This window comes from Mytilus trossulus, chromosome 10 (genome assembly GCF_036588685.1).
Source record: "Mytilus trossulus isolate FHL-02 chromosome 10, PNRI_Mtr1.1.1.hap1, whole genome shotgun sequence".
NCBI lineage: Eukaryota > Metazoa > Mollusca > Bivalvia > Mytilida > Mytilidae > Mytilus > Mytilus trossulus.
Genome location: NC_086382.1, coordinates 34,352,739 through 34,370,631, shown reverse-complemented (window position 1 = coordinate 34,370,631; position 17,893 = coordinate 34,352,739). Strand labels below are relative to the sequence as shown.

General features: G+C 33.5%; 1 protein-coding gene across 1 annotated transcript; it reads left to right on the top strand.

The window, feature by feature from the left end:
* Positions 1-3,537: 3,537 nt before the first annotated feature.
* On the top strand, positions 3,538-16,913 carry LOC134687255 (mucin-2-like). Its single transcript, XM_063547399.1, has 4 exons — positions 3,538-3,648; positions 4,702-4,762; positions 9,142-11,065; positions 12,274-16,913. The coding sequence occupies exons 3-4, from the start codon at positions 9,165-9,167 to the stop codon at positions 16,739-16,741; spliced, it is 6,369 nt and encodes a 2,122-aa protein (XP_063403469.1). The 5' UTR covers positions 3,538-3,648; positions 4,702-4,762; positions 9,142-9,164; the 3' UTR covers positions 16,742-16,913.
* The last annotated feature ends 980 nt before the right edge of the window (positions 16,914-17,893 follow it).

Below are 17,893 nucleotides of genomic sequence, written 5' to 3'. Positions count from 1 at the left end.
ATATCTAATAGAGAAACAGATGCTCCAATAAAATACTCTGAAATAAAAAATGTTATTAGTAAGCTAAAAAAAAGAAAAAGCGCATGGGCCAGGTACCATTATAAATGAAATGGTAAAATTTAGTAAAAATGTATCTATCAAAAGTATTGTTAAACTGTTTAACCTTATTTTGAATACAGGTATTTACCCATCAAAAGGGAAATACTCATACTTAATTTTATTGCATAAATCAGGAGTAAAAACTTATCCTAATAATTACAGGGGAATATCTCTGATAAGTTGCTTACCAAAGTTGTTTAATGCTGTATTAAATGACAGATTGATTAAACTGATGGAAAACACTATAAGTAATACTCAATTTGGCATTAGAAAAAAATCACAGAACCTCTGATAGTATATTTGACTTGTGCTTAAGTCTTTAATAAACAAACACTTACACAAAAATAAAAATAAAATATATGCCTGCTTTGTAGATTAAAAAAAGGCTTTTGATTCTGTCTGGAGAAAAGCTTTACATCATAAACTGTATAAGGCAGGAGCAGGGAAAAAATATTTAATATTATTAAAGACAGTATGAGGAAACAAAATCTGCCTTCAAGCATCAAGAGCGGCATTCAGAATATTTTGAAATCACACAAGGGGTTAAACAAGGGGATTCATTGAGTCCTACTTTATTTAATTTATTTATTAATGATTTAGATGCAGAGTTTTCAAATGAAAATAGCTGTCCATTAGAACTAATTGATACTAAAGTAGGATCTTTACAATTTGCTGATGACCTTTTAATATTATCTGAAAGTAAAGAAGACCTACAAAATAGTCTGAACAACTTAGAAATTTATTGTGAAAAATGGCAATTAACTTTAAATATTAATAAAACTAAAACAATGATTCTGCAGCAAAATAATAAAAAAGTGGAAACATCTTTATCAAAATATAAAAATGAAAATGTGTCAAATGTCTCTGAGTATTCATTTCTTGGAATTCTTGTGAAATCAAATGGAAACTTATTGCATAGCTCTGAAGAGCTTGTAAATAAAGCAAGGAAAGTGATGTTTGCCATTAAAACTTATACTGCTTCCTTAAATAATCTGCCAGTTAAAGTAGCTTGTAGTCTTTTTGATTCTATAGTTAAACCAATAGCCACTTATAATTCCGAAATTACTTATATGGATACTTATGTTTCAAAATTTAGAGCAGAAAAACGTGCAAGATTTCCCAAACAAATATAGACCCCCTTAATTTTACTGATAAATCAAGTTTAGTAAAATTACCTTGGTCTCTCTGTAAATATATCCTCGGAACAAGAAAATCTTCATCCAACATAGCTGTGAGAATAGAGCTAGGGAGATACCCACTAGAGATGCATATATAAAAACTCAAAGTATACTTTACTTATCAAGATTACTAAATTCTGAAATTAATCCATTATTATACGAATCCTTTTTACTTTATAAAAGTTTAGATAATTCAGGTTGCCTATACCTGGTTTACATATATTAAAAATATTTTGAAAGAGGTAAACATGGATGCATCCATTCTTGAGGGAAACAAAAGAAAAAAATTACTCAAAGTTGTTAAAAAAAACCCTTAAAACATCAATTCTTAAATTTCTACACAAATATATTAGAACAAAAATTTGAAAAAATAGATCAAATAAGTAAATTGTATTTATATAAAAGTTTAAAGCAAAATTTAGAAATGGAAAACTACTTAAACAGTAAATCTTCTGAAAAGATAAGTCACATAACAAAAATGAGAATTAGCGATCATAATTTAATGATAGAAAAAGGAAGACATTTAAAAATACCTAGAGAAAAAAGACTATGCACATCCTGTTATACAATGGAGGATGCAGCCCATTTTATTTTATACTGCAACAAAAAATGCTAAACTAAAAGATAACTTTATAGGAAATGTAATTAAACATATGCCAGATTTTATGTCCTGGCAAGAAAATGAAAAAAATAAATATCTTCTTTGTCCATCAACCTCAAAAGAAGAAGAAAGCTTGGGGTCCTATTTTAAACAGGCATTAGAACTGAGGACAGTGGACTCTTGGTTTATTTATAAAATATATATTTATATATCATATAGTTAGATTGTTTTGCTTTTTTGCTTTTTTTGTTTTCATGGTTTTGTTTGTTAAATGTATTTTGTGCCCGTATGTTTATATTATTTGTCACAAACTCATTGTTCAGAGTTTATATGACAATAAATATTTGAATTTGAATTTGAATTAAACAAAAACTTGATATAAATAGTAATAGTTGTGTTTTTTTCATACTCCTAGCGTAAAAAAATGTAATATAAGTATGGAATGCTTCTTTTTGTAACTTCATAGGGTTGTAAAAGCGTTGACCTTGTGCACAATTTAAAAATGAAGCGCAGTTACACCCCAAATGAAGTTTACAAAAAGAAGCATTTAATTCTTAATTGGTACTGCATGGGTTCCGTAACTTAACGGTTAAGAACAGACAAGAATTAGGGAACATTTGGGAACGATTACTGTATATAGTCGATCCGCTAACATAGCAAATTTAAGTGAAATATATAATACCCAATTATTGTTAGCTTATTAAAGAAGAAAAAGAAAACTTTAAAACATTAACAGTTGAAGTAAGAAACTATTTCGTGTACAATTTCATTCGTTAGTACTTGTAGTCGTAAATAAACATATAAAGAAAAACCGACAAACAAAATCGAAACATTAGTCACGGTCACCAAACTCAAACATCAAGTACCAATTTAAAAAAGAGTAAACAAACCAAATGTCAATCCGACTTGTATTAAATTACATCATTATCCATAGTTTAGAACTAAATATTTTTTATATGCCCAACAAGTAACACTTATATACAAATAAATCTTGAAGAGTACCATTCCTATAGGATTTTTTTTAAAAAGTCATTATTTTGATGAGATATTTTAGTATTTAACGTCACTGTCAGTACGATTGGCCCGCTATTTCATCGCGGCATATGTTGATTGGTGGTGGTAGCCGGAGGCAGTAGATACATCATGTAACCACCGACCTTCGATGAGGAACTATGCGGTTGGAAAACATATAAATAGATATACTGTTCCCAGGAAAAACTAACAGTGTAAGTCAATTAAATCGAGGTCACGACTGAGTCAAACACGGTACTTGGCGTATAAAAAACAAACTGTGTCAGTGTATTTTACAAATTTTATTAACTGAAATAAGGTATTTTTTATTCATGGAAAAAAACACCCAACAACACCACTTCCATCCTTTCTGTATGATGATAAAATACAACAGGAAGTTGAGAAGATTAAATAACTGCTCCCCAAATGTAAATAACCTGACCAATGTTTTCTTCCGCAATAACTTAAGAAAAGAACATATCGTAAAACTTAATGAGTAATCAATTCTGTTTTTGTTTCATTGGAGCGTAAATACACCTCCAGTCCAACTACAGCGTAAATGATCCAATTCTAGGACATCTGAATCAATAAGTTCTTTTAAAAATCCATTCGGAACACTCTTCATTATAAAAAAAGGGAGATAATCAACACGAATTTCCGGAATATTGCATTGTGGATAATTATGAAGTCGTAGTCGCAAGAAATATCAAATGCATTTAATTTAAAGCAGTGCTGTTGAAATTTCTGCACAATATCTGAGTAAATATAGTATTTATTTAAATGTCAATGTTTTTTATACGGAAAATGATGGTAAAACGATTAAATATTTCCCTTATCTGAATATCATTTTGAACGGTCAAAAGGTAAATGTAATAACCGGAACTGTTTACGTCTAATGGAAAAATGCGTATTACATTTTATGTATATATATGTTTAACATGTTTAACCTTAAATCTTTTGATTTAAATAAAGAAACTTCTCGACGCATTACAATAGAAATTTAAAAAAAAAACCTACAGTATGTTTTGTATTATGATTTTACATGGAAACATGAAATTTGCGAACTTTGACATATATATGAAACGTACATTATATTATGTATGCATATTCAAATTTAATGTTTTTATCTGATCCATATTTATAAATAGAATTATATGATCATACTTTAAGGCTTCACGTGGAGTGCTAATATTTATTTATATTTGTTTTTTTTTATTTACTGAGTAAGCATTCGTATGTTCATAATATGTATAGTACATTACTCCGTTTTGCACAGTCAGAGACGCATGATATTTACGAATATGTCTCTGGTACAATCATCTCATCTGTATCAAAGATGATAAATTCTTTTCCAGCTATGGTAGTAACCACTCATCTATTGTGGGAGCGTGATCTTTAACCGATAGTCATTTTTTTTAATTAAGATACAGTATACATTTACGTAATTCCATGAGAAGTTGAGCATTAGATAGTGAAACATAACTTGTTATAGTTGGGGGAGGGGGGATACGACATTGATTGTCGAAACTCATTGTTTCTGTTTGATTTTATAAATAAAAACTAGGTTTTTTTTTCAGTTAAAAACAAAATGCAAAAAAATAAACCTGACTTGTCCAGAGCCGGTTCACCTTAAAAGATAAATGATCGGTGCATGCCTTAAACTACACATGTAACTTCAGAATAAGAAACGAAAACAAAGTATTGCCTCCAAAATAATTTAGAAAAAAAAATCAAATTAAGAAAGGAGGATATTTTTTTTTTATGAGATAACTTTACAATTTACATTATCATGATACTTACTATATTTTGCAGATAAAACAAGTGATAGTTTCTTTTGAAAAGGTTACTACAGACTCCGTTTGTCATGTTTATTGTAAGTATGGTTATCTCTCAATCTTTTGGTGTAATTTTCCGACTCGTATATTATCATCACTAAGCATACATCATTCGCATTTTATCAAAATTTCCTCTAAAATTACGGGACCAAAATAGTACCAAACATAGCCAAAATAATCCTCGATAAAGTTATCAAGACATCTAAACTTTGGAACTAGTTATCACTCATTTATGTTATTCGTTACCAAGGATTAAATCCGTCGTAACAAATTTCAAATCTGTGATAGCAAATTCCCTTCTATTTGAAATTTGTTTTCTACTATTTGAAATTAAAGAAGTTGTACTTAGATTTTTTTTATTTCGTAAATCACGGATTTAAAAAAGATATCAGAAAAAACTTATTATTGAATATTATCAATACGAAAAAAATCTCGTAATTAAGGTTTAAATTCGTTATAACGAAGCAGAGGTTAATGAACAGAGACTTCCGTTATTCATGATTACAGAAATTCTTAGTTGTCAGAATCAGATTCAATAGTTTATTAAAGTCTCACCACTTGTATACTATTATACATTACAGTATGCATATAACACATTGCGTATATGTATATTGTGTCACGAATGATTGCAATTAGTTATAACGTGACAACGAATATGTGGAACTAGACTAAGTTATCACAGATTTTTGTAATTCGGATTAAATCAGTTATCATAACTTGTCGTAGTAGTCTAAATATGTGGTAAAAAAATATTGAAGATTTTTTTCGTGATTTCGAATTCAAATAACATTTTTGGAAGTCGTGAATGTCCTTCCTGATAATTTGATAGTCTACAATTGTAGAAATTTTAAATTGTATCAACTTTTAAAATTCGTAATCACTAGTGTTTGAAATATAGTAATTTCAAATTATAATTTGTGATAACGCATTTATTTCGCGATCTCTCATTCAGACCAGATATTACGAATGTATTTATTAATTCGTTATATTACGAATGTATTTATTAACTCGTTAACCTGAATTGTATAACCTTGTGATAATAAACATAAATTCTAAAGTAAAGAATTTACGGATCAGCGAAACGAATCTACAATATGAATGAAAGAGGGAAGAAAGATACCAAAGGGACAGCCAAACTCATAATTCTAAAAAAAACTGACAAAGCCATGGCTAAAAATGAAAAAGACAAAAAGACAAACAATACTACACATGAAACAACATAGAAAACTAAAGAATAAACAACACGAACCCCACCAAAAACTAGGGGTGATCTCAGGTGCTCCGGAAGGGTAAGCAGATCCTGCTCCACATGTGGCACCCGTCGTGTTGCTTATGTGATAACAAATCCGGTAAATTGTATAATTCGGTAGGTCACATTCATGAAAGGGAAGGGGATTGTAGTTACGACGTAAAGAACATATCCGATATCATTTTTGAAACGGTTATTCCATTAAGTTGGCATTTATTGAATGCACATGAACAAATGTGTTACATGTAGTTTAAACATATTTATTTATAGTGGATTCAGAAACAAATTATTAAGAGTGCTGCATTGTAGCGGCATTAGCCTGCTTTCAAATGTGTTGTTCCAACTGCACAAGTCACATGTGGTATTATCAATAGATTAGTAGACGTCCGTCCGTCTGTACTCCCTGTTTTATGAGCATATTCTTTTCTCCCTATCCGGAAGTTTTATTTGTCAATTTTTACCTTTTTGGCTCACCGGGAACCAATTAAGGGCCCATGTGAACGTATGCCATCACTTGGCGTCTGTCGTCGTCCGTCGTCGTAAACTATTTAAAAAAAACTTCTTCCTTTGAAACTACGTGGGCTTCGAACTTTAACTAAATGTTCCTTAGGGTATTTAGTTTACAAATTGTATCCAAAGTTTTGACCCATCGACAAATATGGCCGCCATGACTAAAAGTAGAACTTAGGAGACAAATCATTTTTGCGTATAACTCAAAAACTAAAGCTTTAAGAGCAAATCTGACAGGAGTGACAATGATTGTTTGTTCTAAATTTATCATTCAGCCCTGCAATTTTCAGTTTAATCGAACAACCCATTGTTGGGTTGCTGCCGATAAATGACAGTTTTAAGGAAATTTTGCAGTTTGTTGTTATTATCATGAATATTATTATAGATAAATATAAACTGTAAACAGCAACAGTGTTCAGAAAAGTACAATCCACAAAAAGATTAATATGACCAAAATTGTCAATTGACCCCTTGAGGAGTTATTGCCCTTTAAAGACAATTTTACACAATTTGTTCATCAAATTTACAATCGTGCCTAATACTTCTTAACTTTTAATGAATGTTCCTGTTAAAATATTGCACTATTTCCAGCCACTAAGACACGAAACAGCGTTAAAGTTCACCTGAACATGCGGGTCCACTTGGTATCCGTCAACGTAAACCTTTTCAAAAATGTTCTCTGAAACCATTTGCCCAAATTTCAATAATAAGTTGGCTGACTAACCCTAAGGTCTCTAGTACAAAGGTACTAAGTCTTTATTTTGGTTCTAATTAATCAACCAGCAAGTCAACCTTGTATAAAAAGGTGCCATGAGGGTTAAATTCAAGTAATTACTAGTATATCTTGCATCTTAACAATCAACAAAGACGAAACAATCTGACGGCTAAAGATTATTAAGATCTCTACTTTTCATGCAGTTTACCTCAACCACATTTTATGAAACTTATTACTTATTAATTATTAATTTACAACAAAAAATCAGTTCAAGTACAAATAGCGTCCCTTTATAACTTCATATAAGAAATTGGTGGCATTATCTGTGTCCCATGGACACTTTCCCTATTTCTTTTTTGAAGTTTTACTTTCATTGTAAATTGTCTTTGTAATCGTACTGATAAATATGAAACGTAATCAGATTAACTGATCAGCACATTCTGGCAAAGAAATCAGCGTGACAAAAATCGCAACTTGACTCCATCATTCATGTATGAGTTGATTAATCAAATAAAAAGTTTCCCCAATGTGTAGATGATAAAGGTTTATTTATAATTTCCAATTTGAAAAATAGTAAATATAACACATTCACATGTTAAGAGTTTGCATTATAAAAGAGTGGCGAAAGATATTCCAATTGGCAAAGTGAAATTCAAACAAACAAGCCGAAAATAAACTGACAACGTCATGGCAAAAAAGCAAAATCCCCACCCAAATGACAAACAATAGTACAAAACATAACATAGAAAACTAAAAACTGTGCAAGACGAACCCGACAAATCCTGGGAAGTTCTCATATGCTCAAGAATGGCAAGCAGATCCTGCTCGGCATGTGCAACCCGTCTTGTTGCTCATGTACAAACCCGTTGAGTGACAATATAATGTCTAGCTTGTATACCGAATGAGATATCGTATATCCTTTCGATTCGATACCCGAGAGTCCCTTTAAGGCAACCCCTTAAAAATCTAAAAAAGAAAGTAACAAGAACCTAAGTAAGATGCAAATTTCATGCTTACAAACCCCAATAAAAAATGAAGCGGATTCGCCGGGTGCCTGGAATGGATATGTTTTGTTTTATTGTCGAGCCTGCATTTTTTATCGCAGAAAGCTCAACATAGGGATAGTGATCCGGCGGCGGCAGCGTAAGCCAACTTCTTTAAAGCTTTATATTTTAGAAAGTGGAAAACCTGAATGCTTCATACTGTGTATATAGATGCCTCATGTTACGAAGTTTCTGTCAGTCACGTGCACATGTCCAATGTCCATGACCTCATTTTAATGGTTTAGTGACTACTTGAAAAAAGTTAAGATTTTTTTGTAATGTTAAATTCTCTCTTATTATAAGTAATTGGATAACTATATTTGGTATGTGCGTACCTTGCAATGTCATCATGCTCGTCAGATAGTTTTCACATGACCTCGACCTCATTTCATGGATCAGTGAACAAGGTTTAGTTTTGGTGGTCAAGTCCATATCTGAAATACTATAAGCAATAGGGCTAGTATATTTGTTGTATGGAAGGACTGTAAGGTGTACATGTCCAACTGGCAGGTGTCATCTGACCTTGACCTCATTTCATGGTTTAGCGCTCAAAGTTAAGTTTTTGAGTTTTTCTTATACTATATGCAATAGGTCAACTATATTTGTTGTATGGCAGAATTGTTAGCTGTACACGTCTGCCTGGCATATTTCATTTGACGTTGACCTCATTTTCATGGTTCTTTGATCAATATTTAGTTTTCTTGGTTTAGTGTTAAGTTTATGTGAAAGTTGTTATAAAGCTTTATATTTTATAGGACTATCAACATAATATCAATGATTAGCAAAGAAGGCGAGACATTTCAGCGTGTGCACTCTTGTTTACTTCAGTCTAACGAGTCAAATATTATACTTTTATATTACCGGGTTAAAATATTATTTACCAATATTCTATAATTTCAGACTGCCTTATAATAGCCATAATAATGGAGGAAAGTGTGGTGTTGTTAGAAGAGACCCCAGTCCATCACTCATCTGAAGATGACCCACCATCATTGCAAGCAGCTTCAGACAAAATTGGCATAACATTAAGTTCGGCTAAGACAACTTCTTCACATCCTGCTATTCGGAACTCGGCTTCATCTACAGAGTTACCCTACCTTGCGGATATGGATACAATCGCGGATGTTTGTCTTGTTGGTTCCACAGCCACAGTAACACTAGGTTCGTCATCACAAACATTGACAGATCAAAGTAAAATAAAAGGATCTGCAACAAAATATGAAACTTTACCAGCTTCAGCTCATGTGTTATCATCAGTCAGTGGTAAGACAGACGATCTGCTCGTTACTTCTAAGTCAACAGGGATAAATAATGTGCCGATTCCGAAAAAAGCCACGTGTCACAATGAAGCATCTGTCAGTGGTAAGGCAAGTGATCTGACAGTTACTTCTAAGTCGACAGGGATAAATAATGTGCCGATTCCGAAAAGAGTCACGTGTCAAAAAGAAGCATCTAAACACCCACCAGTTGGATTGTCACTGGCTGTTATGTCTAGTTATTCTTCTGGTGAATATATCTCGCGGATAACACGTACATTTGCACCACCAGGATCATCACTGATTTCATCTACCAAACACAGCCCAAAAAGTACTTTGAAATCAGTTATTTCATCAAATATTTCATCTACACAACAAGGTTCATTGGTACCAGCAGGATCATCAAGTATTTCATCTACCACAGGTACTTTGACATCAATAACTCCAACAAATATTTCATCTACACAACAAGGTTCATTGGTACCAGCCGGATCAATAAGTATTTCATCTACCACAGGTACTTTGACATCAACAACTCCAACAAATATTTCATCTACACAACAGGACTCATTGGTACCATCAGGATTATCAAGTATTTCATCTACCACAGGTACTTTGACATCAATAGCTCCAACAAATATTTCATCGACACAACAAGGTTCATTGGTATCAGCAGGATCATCAAGTATTTCATCTACCAAACACAGCCCAATAGGTACTTTTACATCAATAACTCCATCAAATATTTCATCTACACAACAAGGCTCATTGGTATCAGCAGGATCATCAAGTATTTCATCTACCACAGGTACTTTGGCATCAATAACTCCATCAAATATTTCATCTACAAAACAAGGTTCATTGGTATCAGCAGGATCATCAAGTATTTTATCTACCAAACACAGCCCAATAGGTACTTTGACATCAATAATTTCATCATCAGAACATTTCTCATCAGGTGTATTGGTATCATCAGTTTCATCAAGTATTTCATCTACCAAACACAGCACACTTGGTACTGTGACATCAATAATGCCATCAGATATTGCGTCTACAGAACAAGGTTCATCAGGTTCATTAGTATCAGCAGTTTCATCAAGTATTCCATCCACCGAAAATTTGACCAAAACCGAGGAAAACATTATGTTACCTTCTCAAACCGAAAAATTATCCAGTTCACAAAATCCGACTTCTTATAAAAAGGAACACTGTTATACAAAATCTAGCCCAGAAACAATGTCAAATGCTAAGGCTATGGAAACAGAAACAGAAACAACATGTGAAGTGGATACTACCAAAAGAGATGTTGAATTTGTAAGTAAAGAGAACGAACATTTTGCTCCAAGTCACATGCCACTTGACAATAGTCAACCCTCGACACCAACATCTTTAGATTCCATAATGTCGTTCTCTTTGTCAAATAATGACAGTAATGATGGATCGTTTTATATGGAGGTGGAGGATGGCATTGACAATGAAAGAAATGATGACAGGGAAAACAATGACGGGGATAACGCAGATGGAAGTCACCTTTCTGCTGAGTTAAAGACAAAATTGAGTGAAAGCAGGTATACATGATATCAATATATATTTGTACGAAAACACACGTTTTTTTAACAATGCTCATCAGATAAGTTCGAAACATACTCGGAAATTCAAATTTACTCAAAATCAATTACAGCACAAATCAAAAGTGCATGACAAGAAAAAATCAACCTAACACTGTCCTTTTGAGTTATAACTTTTACATACAAAGTACATCATTTCTTTTTGAGTTTTACTACTTACGTAAGTTGGAACATTCTAAAACCAGGCACTCGAACCTCAATGTATAGAGGACAGACTTAGTTTCACGAGTTCCAAACTGAGAACAGGCTATTTGGCAAAGTCTCTGTTTTGCATGTTTTCTTCACGATTCCAAGTTTCAAAGCGATGGACACATTACTTTATTACTTTATAAATGTCAGTCCGAAGCGCTTTTCTGGATAAACAATTTATCATGGACGTTCATATTCATATATCTGTATATTTGAAATCAAAGGGTACATACAAACCGAAATAATGGGGGATCTATATAACCAAAACGGATTAAAACCTTATAATTTAATTAAACTAAGGCCAACTTGAGGTAAAACCTTAGTTTCTTAATATTTTTTTAAGTTCATGACTGGACAATTAAAATAACGTTTTGGAATGCATATGTATTATGACCACTTATGGGGTGTTAGCTGTCAAATTCATATTCACCGATTTGACTCAAATGCTCATATTTGATTTATAACATAACAAAAAGGATATGCAACATGTTCAAGTAACAATAATTTTGAAATTAACAATTTACAATGCATGCGCATGTAGTCGACAATATATTTACCAGCATATCGTGTATTTTAGTCCATACGCTATATCTAACTAACCATCAAAATGACATCCAAAGACTACCGACGGTCATATAAACCGATATAACTAGAAATTGTTTGAAATAGATTGAAGCATCGTGCAATTGGATTGTTATATGTATGTTTGGTTTCATGATAGGAGTTAATAAAAATAAGTGAATCATTGTTTGCCTGTTTCAAGACAGGAATATGACAGTTGTTATTCATTAGTTTGATGTGTTTGAGCTTTCGATTTGGTCATTTGATCAGAGATTTTCCGTTTTGAATTTCATTGGGAGTTTGGTATTTTTGTTATTTTACGTTTTACGTATATAAAAATGTTTTTACAACAGTGTTAAAACAAATCAATTAAAATAAACCAAACTTTTCTTTTTCAGCGATTCGTTTGTATTGCCACCAGCACAAAGTATGGAAAAGGACAAAATATCGACAGAGCTAAGCAGGTCGAAATATTCTCTCGACCAGCCTATAGAACGAACATCAATTAATAATGACAAAGATACAGATAAAGATCAGTCAGAGGAAGCTTCAAATAGTACCGATTTTTATCTTCGATTTCCTGAAATTACGAAGCAGCTTGCTTGCAAGTTTCCATCTCTACCACATGCCGACAAAAGTTGTGATGAGAAACGATCACCAGAAACTGTAACACAAAATACATCTGCTGAATCAAACTTAGATGGAAGGGAGACCAGCACAGCAATAAAACAGAAAAACAATGACACACACCACGCTCCAGGTGGTACAATATCACCAGAAAAAGTAAAGGTTGCTGTAGAAATATCATCCAAAAGTAGAAATGATAACAACAGTCAAAGTAATGTAACTGGTAGGGTACTAAATGAAATCTGTATTCAGAATGACGATGAAATAGATCATGGAGTTAGAAGTTCTGAAAACGAGGAACTGAATGAGAACCAGATATCTAAATCAGAACGTACCGTCAGTTTTACTAATCCAACACCTGTCTTTCTATTTGCTAACAAGAATAACAAAAAGTTTTACCAGACAGATATAAATGAATTAATTATACCAAAAGATTTTGAAGACAGTCCAGATTTTTCTCTTTGCACGGATTTAACTGCAAAAAAAAATCTTCAAACAAGCCATGGTTCAAAGACGAAAACAATAGCAACGTTGAAGAAAGTGTCCAAGTCATTAAGTAGCACAACGAATGTATCTACAGAAAAAACAACTGCAATCAAAAGCAACAACTCGAGTTCAATTTCGTTGGTAAAAATTCACGACACAACTAGTCCAGTAGAGCGAAATATTATCGTTTTGCGTCCAACCTCCGTAGTTTCATCGACACAAACCACTTTAGTAGGTAGTTCAGGAACACAAACCCCCCGTTTAATTGGAAACGCGTCAGTATTCCCTACCTGTGCTACAAGTTTGTTGAAATCGTTTGCTTCTGATTCTCTGAAGATTTGCAACACTGATAATTCTGTAGTACAGTCTTCAAAACGACCAGAAACCTCCAACGTCACAAATGCTACATTAAATAGCAATCGCCCAATGCATTCTGGGAAATACAATAATAATCTCTTTAGAAACAAAAATGCAAATCCGGAAGTTATTGTGAATATTTCGATGAATTCTACAAAAGCTGGCACTATAGTTACATTAAATTCATGTGGAGCACAAAATCTCAAGAATACTGACAGTAAACCAACTATCGCTGCTGCTGGTCATACGAGGCCGAATCTCTCAACACTACTATCAACAAAGCTGAATGTTGTAACTGCTATGCCCTCTCAAATGAATGTATCAACTACAGTGCCGACGAAACACAATGTTGCAAATGCAGTGCCGACGAAACCGAATGTAGCAAATTCAATGCCGTCTAAGGTGAATGTTTCAACTGTAGCGCCGACGAAATTGACTGCTGTATCTGCAATACCCTCTGACGTGAACGTATCGTCTGCATTACCCACAAACCTAAATGTTCCAACTGCAGTGAGGACTGAGATCAAGCGAAAATTACGACCAATGTTAATACCAACTTCTTCGTCAAATCCAAACGCAAACAATGTACAGTTATTTAAGTGTGAACTCCCAAAAGTCAATATTGTGAGAGACAATGATGTTATCAACAAAACAACTGTTGAAAATAAGACACTATGTTATAAACATAGTTCGACATTCAGAAATCCTACCTATACAAATGTCAACTCATCGGGACCTTATCATTGCCAGTTAGTAAACACGGGACCACACCCACGTGTAAGTTTTAGCGATGTTAACAACGTAGAAAAAGGTACAAATCCTAACCAAAACCCATTAGTAATTACTGTTTATCCAACAAATTATAGTTTGTCATCTGCATTGATACCATCATCGAAAAGTGTTCAAGCTAAAACTGTTCAAGTTAAAACTGTTCCAGCTAAAAGTGCGCCAGCTAAACCTGTTCCAGTTAAAAGTGTTCCAGCTAACACTGTTCCAGCTAAAAGTGCCCCAGCTAAACCTGTTCCAGTTAAAAGTGTTCCAGCTAACACTGTTCCAGCTAAAAGTGCTCCAGCTAAAACTGTTCCAGCTAAAAGTGCTCCAGCTAAAACTGTTCAGGGAAAAATGTTGATGCAAACTGAAAAGTCTTTACTTAAATCTCCGACAGTATACACTGCTGTGCGTAAATTGACAAGCCAAACAACAAGCTTTCAGATACGTCCACCTAACAATATGAGCAGTCAGATACGTCCATCTAACATTATAAGCAGTAGTAATGCATCGTTAAAAAATTTGGGCAAACTTGTTTCTGTCCTTCCGAAAACCGTGCACAAACAAACAGCAACAGCTTCTGCTGAAAGTGTTCTCGAGAACACGAGAGAAAAACTTGAACAAAAATTAGTAGAAATTTTAAACAAGACAAGTGATAATCCGGATGTTTTCAACCATACCAACACAAAGCTAGTGAGTTCAAAAAAACAAATGTTATCGACAGCTAATCATCCTACAAAATGTGTTGTATCAGCAACTTCTCCAGGTATTACCATTATTCCACCAACTATAACTATCCCACCTAAAGAAGTCATTGTGCGGCCGCCCATTATTGTTAAGGTCATAAATCATGTAGATACGCAATCTAACAATTCTGTATCTATACTTCCAAAAGCAGGTGGATTACATCCTCAAAGTACAACAATGAAAAAAATGACCTTTGTTTCGCCGTTAAAAACACTTACCGTAAGTGATGCATTGAAACATTCGGTTGGTTGTTCTTCAGCTAGACCGTTGAAGACAACAACAGTGACACAGCAACTTCCTGAGATGTACATCCGTTCTAATAAACAACCAACGGCATCTGAACAAAATAAGTATTCAAAAACAACAATGGTGAGTCAAGATGTTCATTATTATGTTGAGAATGATTCGACATCAGTAGACCCACGTGATCTAATAAATCAACAGAATAGAGGTAATATATCTGTCAAATTGCCTTTGACTTCGAAAGAAGACATCAACTTGAGTAAAGTCAACGCGGCTTCTCAATTTAGTGTGCCAATCATCGGATCACATAGCCAAGGCATAGGTACCGTTGGTCGTTTAGCTACTGCTCTTCCTACGGTGGAAACATCTAACATAGATTATGAGTCAAACTGCGAAGAAAATACAGAAAGTTCCGGAATTTTAATCGATTCTGTTTATTCGCTGCGGCAGAATGATCCTGAGGCACAAAATGGACTTTCAAGGGAGGCAATTTGGCCTAAAGTCGACAAAGAACAGATTAGACATTTTGCTTATCAGTTTGATTGTAATGTTCAACGCGCAAACGTGAAATTAGATAAAGAAACTAAAGAGGATGATCGGCTCAGAGAACCTTGTTTTGTTGTTCTCAAGAGCTCAAACGACGGATCGACAGCTATTGATTCACGGTGTTCTCTGAAATGTAGGAGACCTTTTGTAAAAAGATTAAGTGAAAGAATTGTTCGAAAAGGATTGAAATCTAATAAAATAAGTATAAGAAAAAGTATTTATAGATCGGCAAAAAAACAACAGAAGTCATTCCCAGTTAAATCTGGTCAAAATCAACAAAAGGAAAGACTGCAAAAGAAGTCATCTCCAGGTCAATCTGGTCAAAATACACAAAACACTAAGTCTTTATCTCTTGAACCTAATGCTATGTCTTCTGCACAAAAAAGTGCAATTGTACCGCCAACTTCCGTGGCAAACAGACCTGGAAGAATGTTGCCAAATCCAATAAACACAGTTGCTAAAGTTAATGAAACGATCACCGATAAACAAGGCAACAAATTTATGATGATAAAGCTAGGCAGTAAAACTATACTTATCCCAACTATCAATAATGCTGATAAACCCAAAGCTTACGTTCTAGAATGTGATCCGAAAACATCACTCCAAGAAGCCATTAAACAAGTAACAAAACAGCATATGGCCTCTTTTCCGGATAAAACAAATACATCCATTTTATCATTAGCCAGCTCAAAACCGTCGGCAACTGTAACTAGACAAACGCCTAATACTTCTAACGTGGCAACCTCATCATTTACGGGTTGGGCTTCCGCTTCAACTACTTCTGCGCATACGATATTACCAATGAACAGAGTGAAAAGCGAACCTGTTACTGCAGGATACGGAGATGAACAAGAGAATCATGATTACACCGTAACAGTAAAAACTGAACCCGAGATTTCTGGCGATAGAGATGAATCAAAAGATAATGACAGTGGTCCTTCAAAAAGCAAAATTGCCAGAACAGAAGGTGCTGTAAAGACTGAAAGTGCATCTGAAAGAATAAAACGTTTAAGGGATGAACTAAAGACTCAAGAAAAAGCTTTGGAGGAAGTTAGACGCAAAAGAAAACTAGACACGTCTCTTTTGTATTAAATTTATATAGACAATTTCTCCACCAAACTACGAGTCGACAGATATAAACGCGAAAATGAAAAAAAAAGAAAATATTTTTCATAATGTTCATTGAGTAAATATATCGAGATAAATGAAACATTTTCAATACCTAGATACACTTTTATATTTGCCAGTAAAAATGTTATTGGCATTTTTGTTTTTACGATGACCTCAAAGTGAAACCAAGATTGTTTCTAATGAAAGCCATTCTTTATCAAACAAAACACGGTTTAAGATTTTATTCATAGGCGATATTTTAGGGGTCTAACAATTTATTGGTTTAAAAGTGGCGTACATTTATCATAAAGAAAGGTATTCTAGCATTTAAATTACGGGGATAAGTAAAATACAAAGGTTATAGCGGAATGTGTTGTAAATATTTATTTGTGCAATTTCTTACTGTTAATTTTTTAATTTGAATGTTTTTCCCCAATTGTTTTAAATTTTTTTCTATGTGTTTTAAATATTGGGCTGAATAAATGTAACTATATGAAAGTCAAGTGAGATTTCGTTTGAAAGAGACTTATAAGTACTTAAAAACCCTAATTTAAAGATCAGTACTGTATGTATTTTATAGCGGTTCTTAGTGATGAAAATATGAAAAGTTAGAGTTAAAGGTGAATGCGGTCAATGTTCTTAACTGTCATTCAATGTTGTACAACATAAAAAGATAAAGTTTATTTAAGTTTTTGTTTTATAAATAAACTATTTTCCCCAGTGTTCACAATTGTCTCAAAGAGTGACATGTTACACCATTACTTCATATTACTACGTCAGTAGCACAAATCACTAATACGATTGGTTGATAAAATAAAATGAACACAGCACACATATAATAGCTGGTGTTAACAGAAAACTATGCCAACATAACAAAATCGACAGTCTGGAAAAGTACCATAACGTATATAAAACTTCGTTTATAACAATATATTACTTAAATAAAATTGAGAATGGAAATGGGGAATGTGTAAAAGAGACAACAACCCGACCATAGAACAGAACGTGAACATTACCAACAGGTCTTCAATGAAGCGAGAACTTCCCGCACCCGGAGGAGTCCTTCAACTGGCCCCTTAACAAATGTATGTACAAGTTCAGTGATAATGAACTCCATAAGTAAATGGAATTAAA

What these genes read in the sequence shown, in the direction of transcription:
- LOC134687255 (XM_063547399.1), top strand. Translation starts at nt 9,165, where the DNA reads ATGGAGGAAAGTGTGGTGTTGTTAGAAGAGACCCCAGTCCATCACTCA. An exon ending in ACAAAATTGAGTGAAAGCAG is followed by an intron (nt 11,066 to 12,273) that starts GTATACATGATA and finishes TTTCTTTTTCAG; the next exon opens with CGATTCGTTTGTATTGCCAC.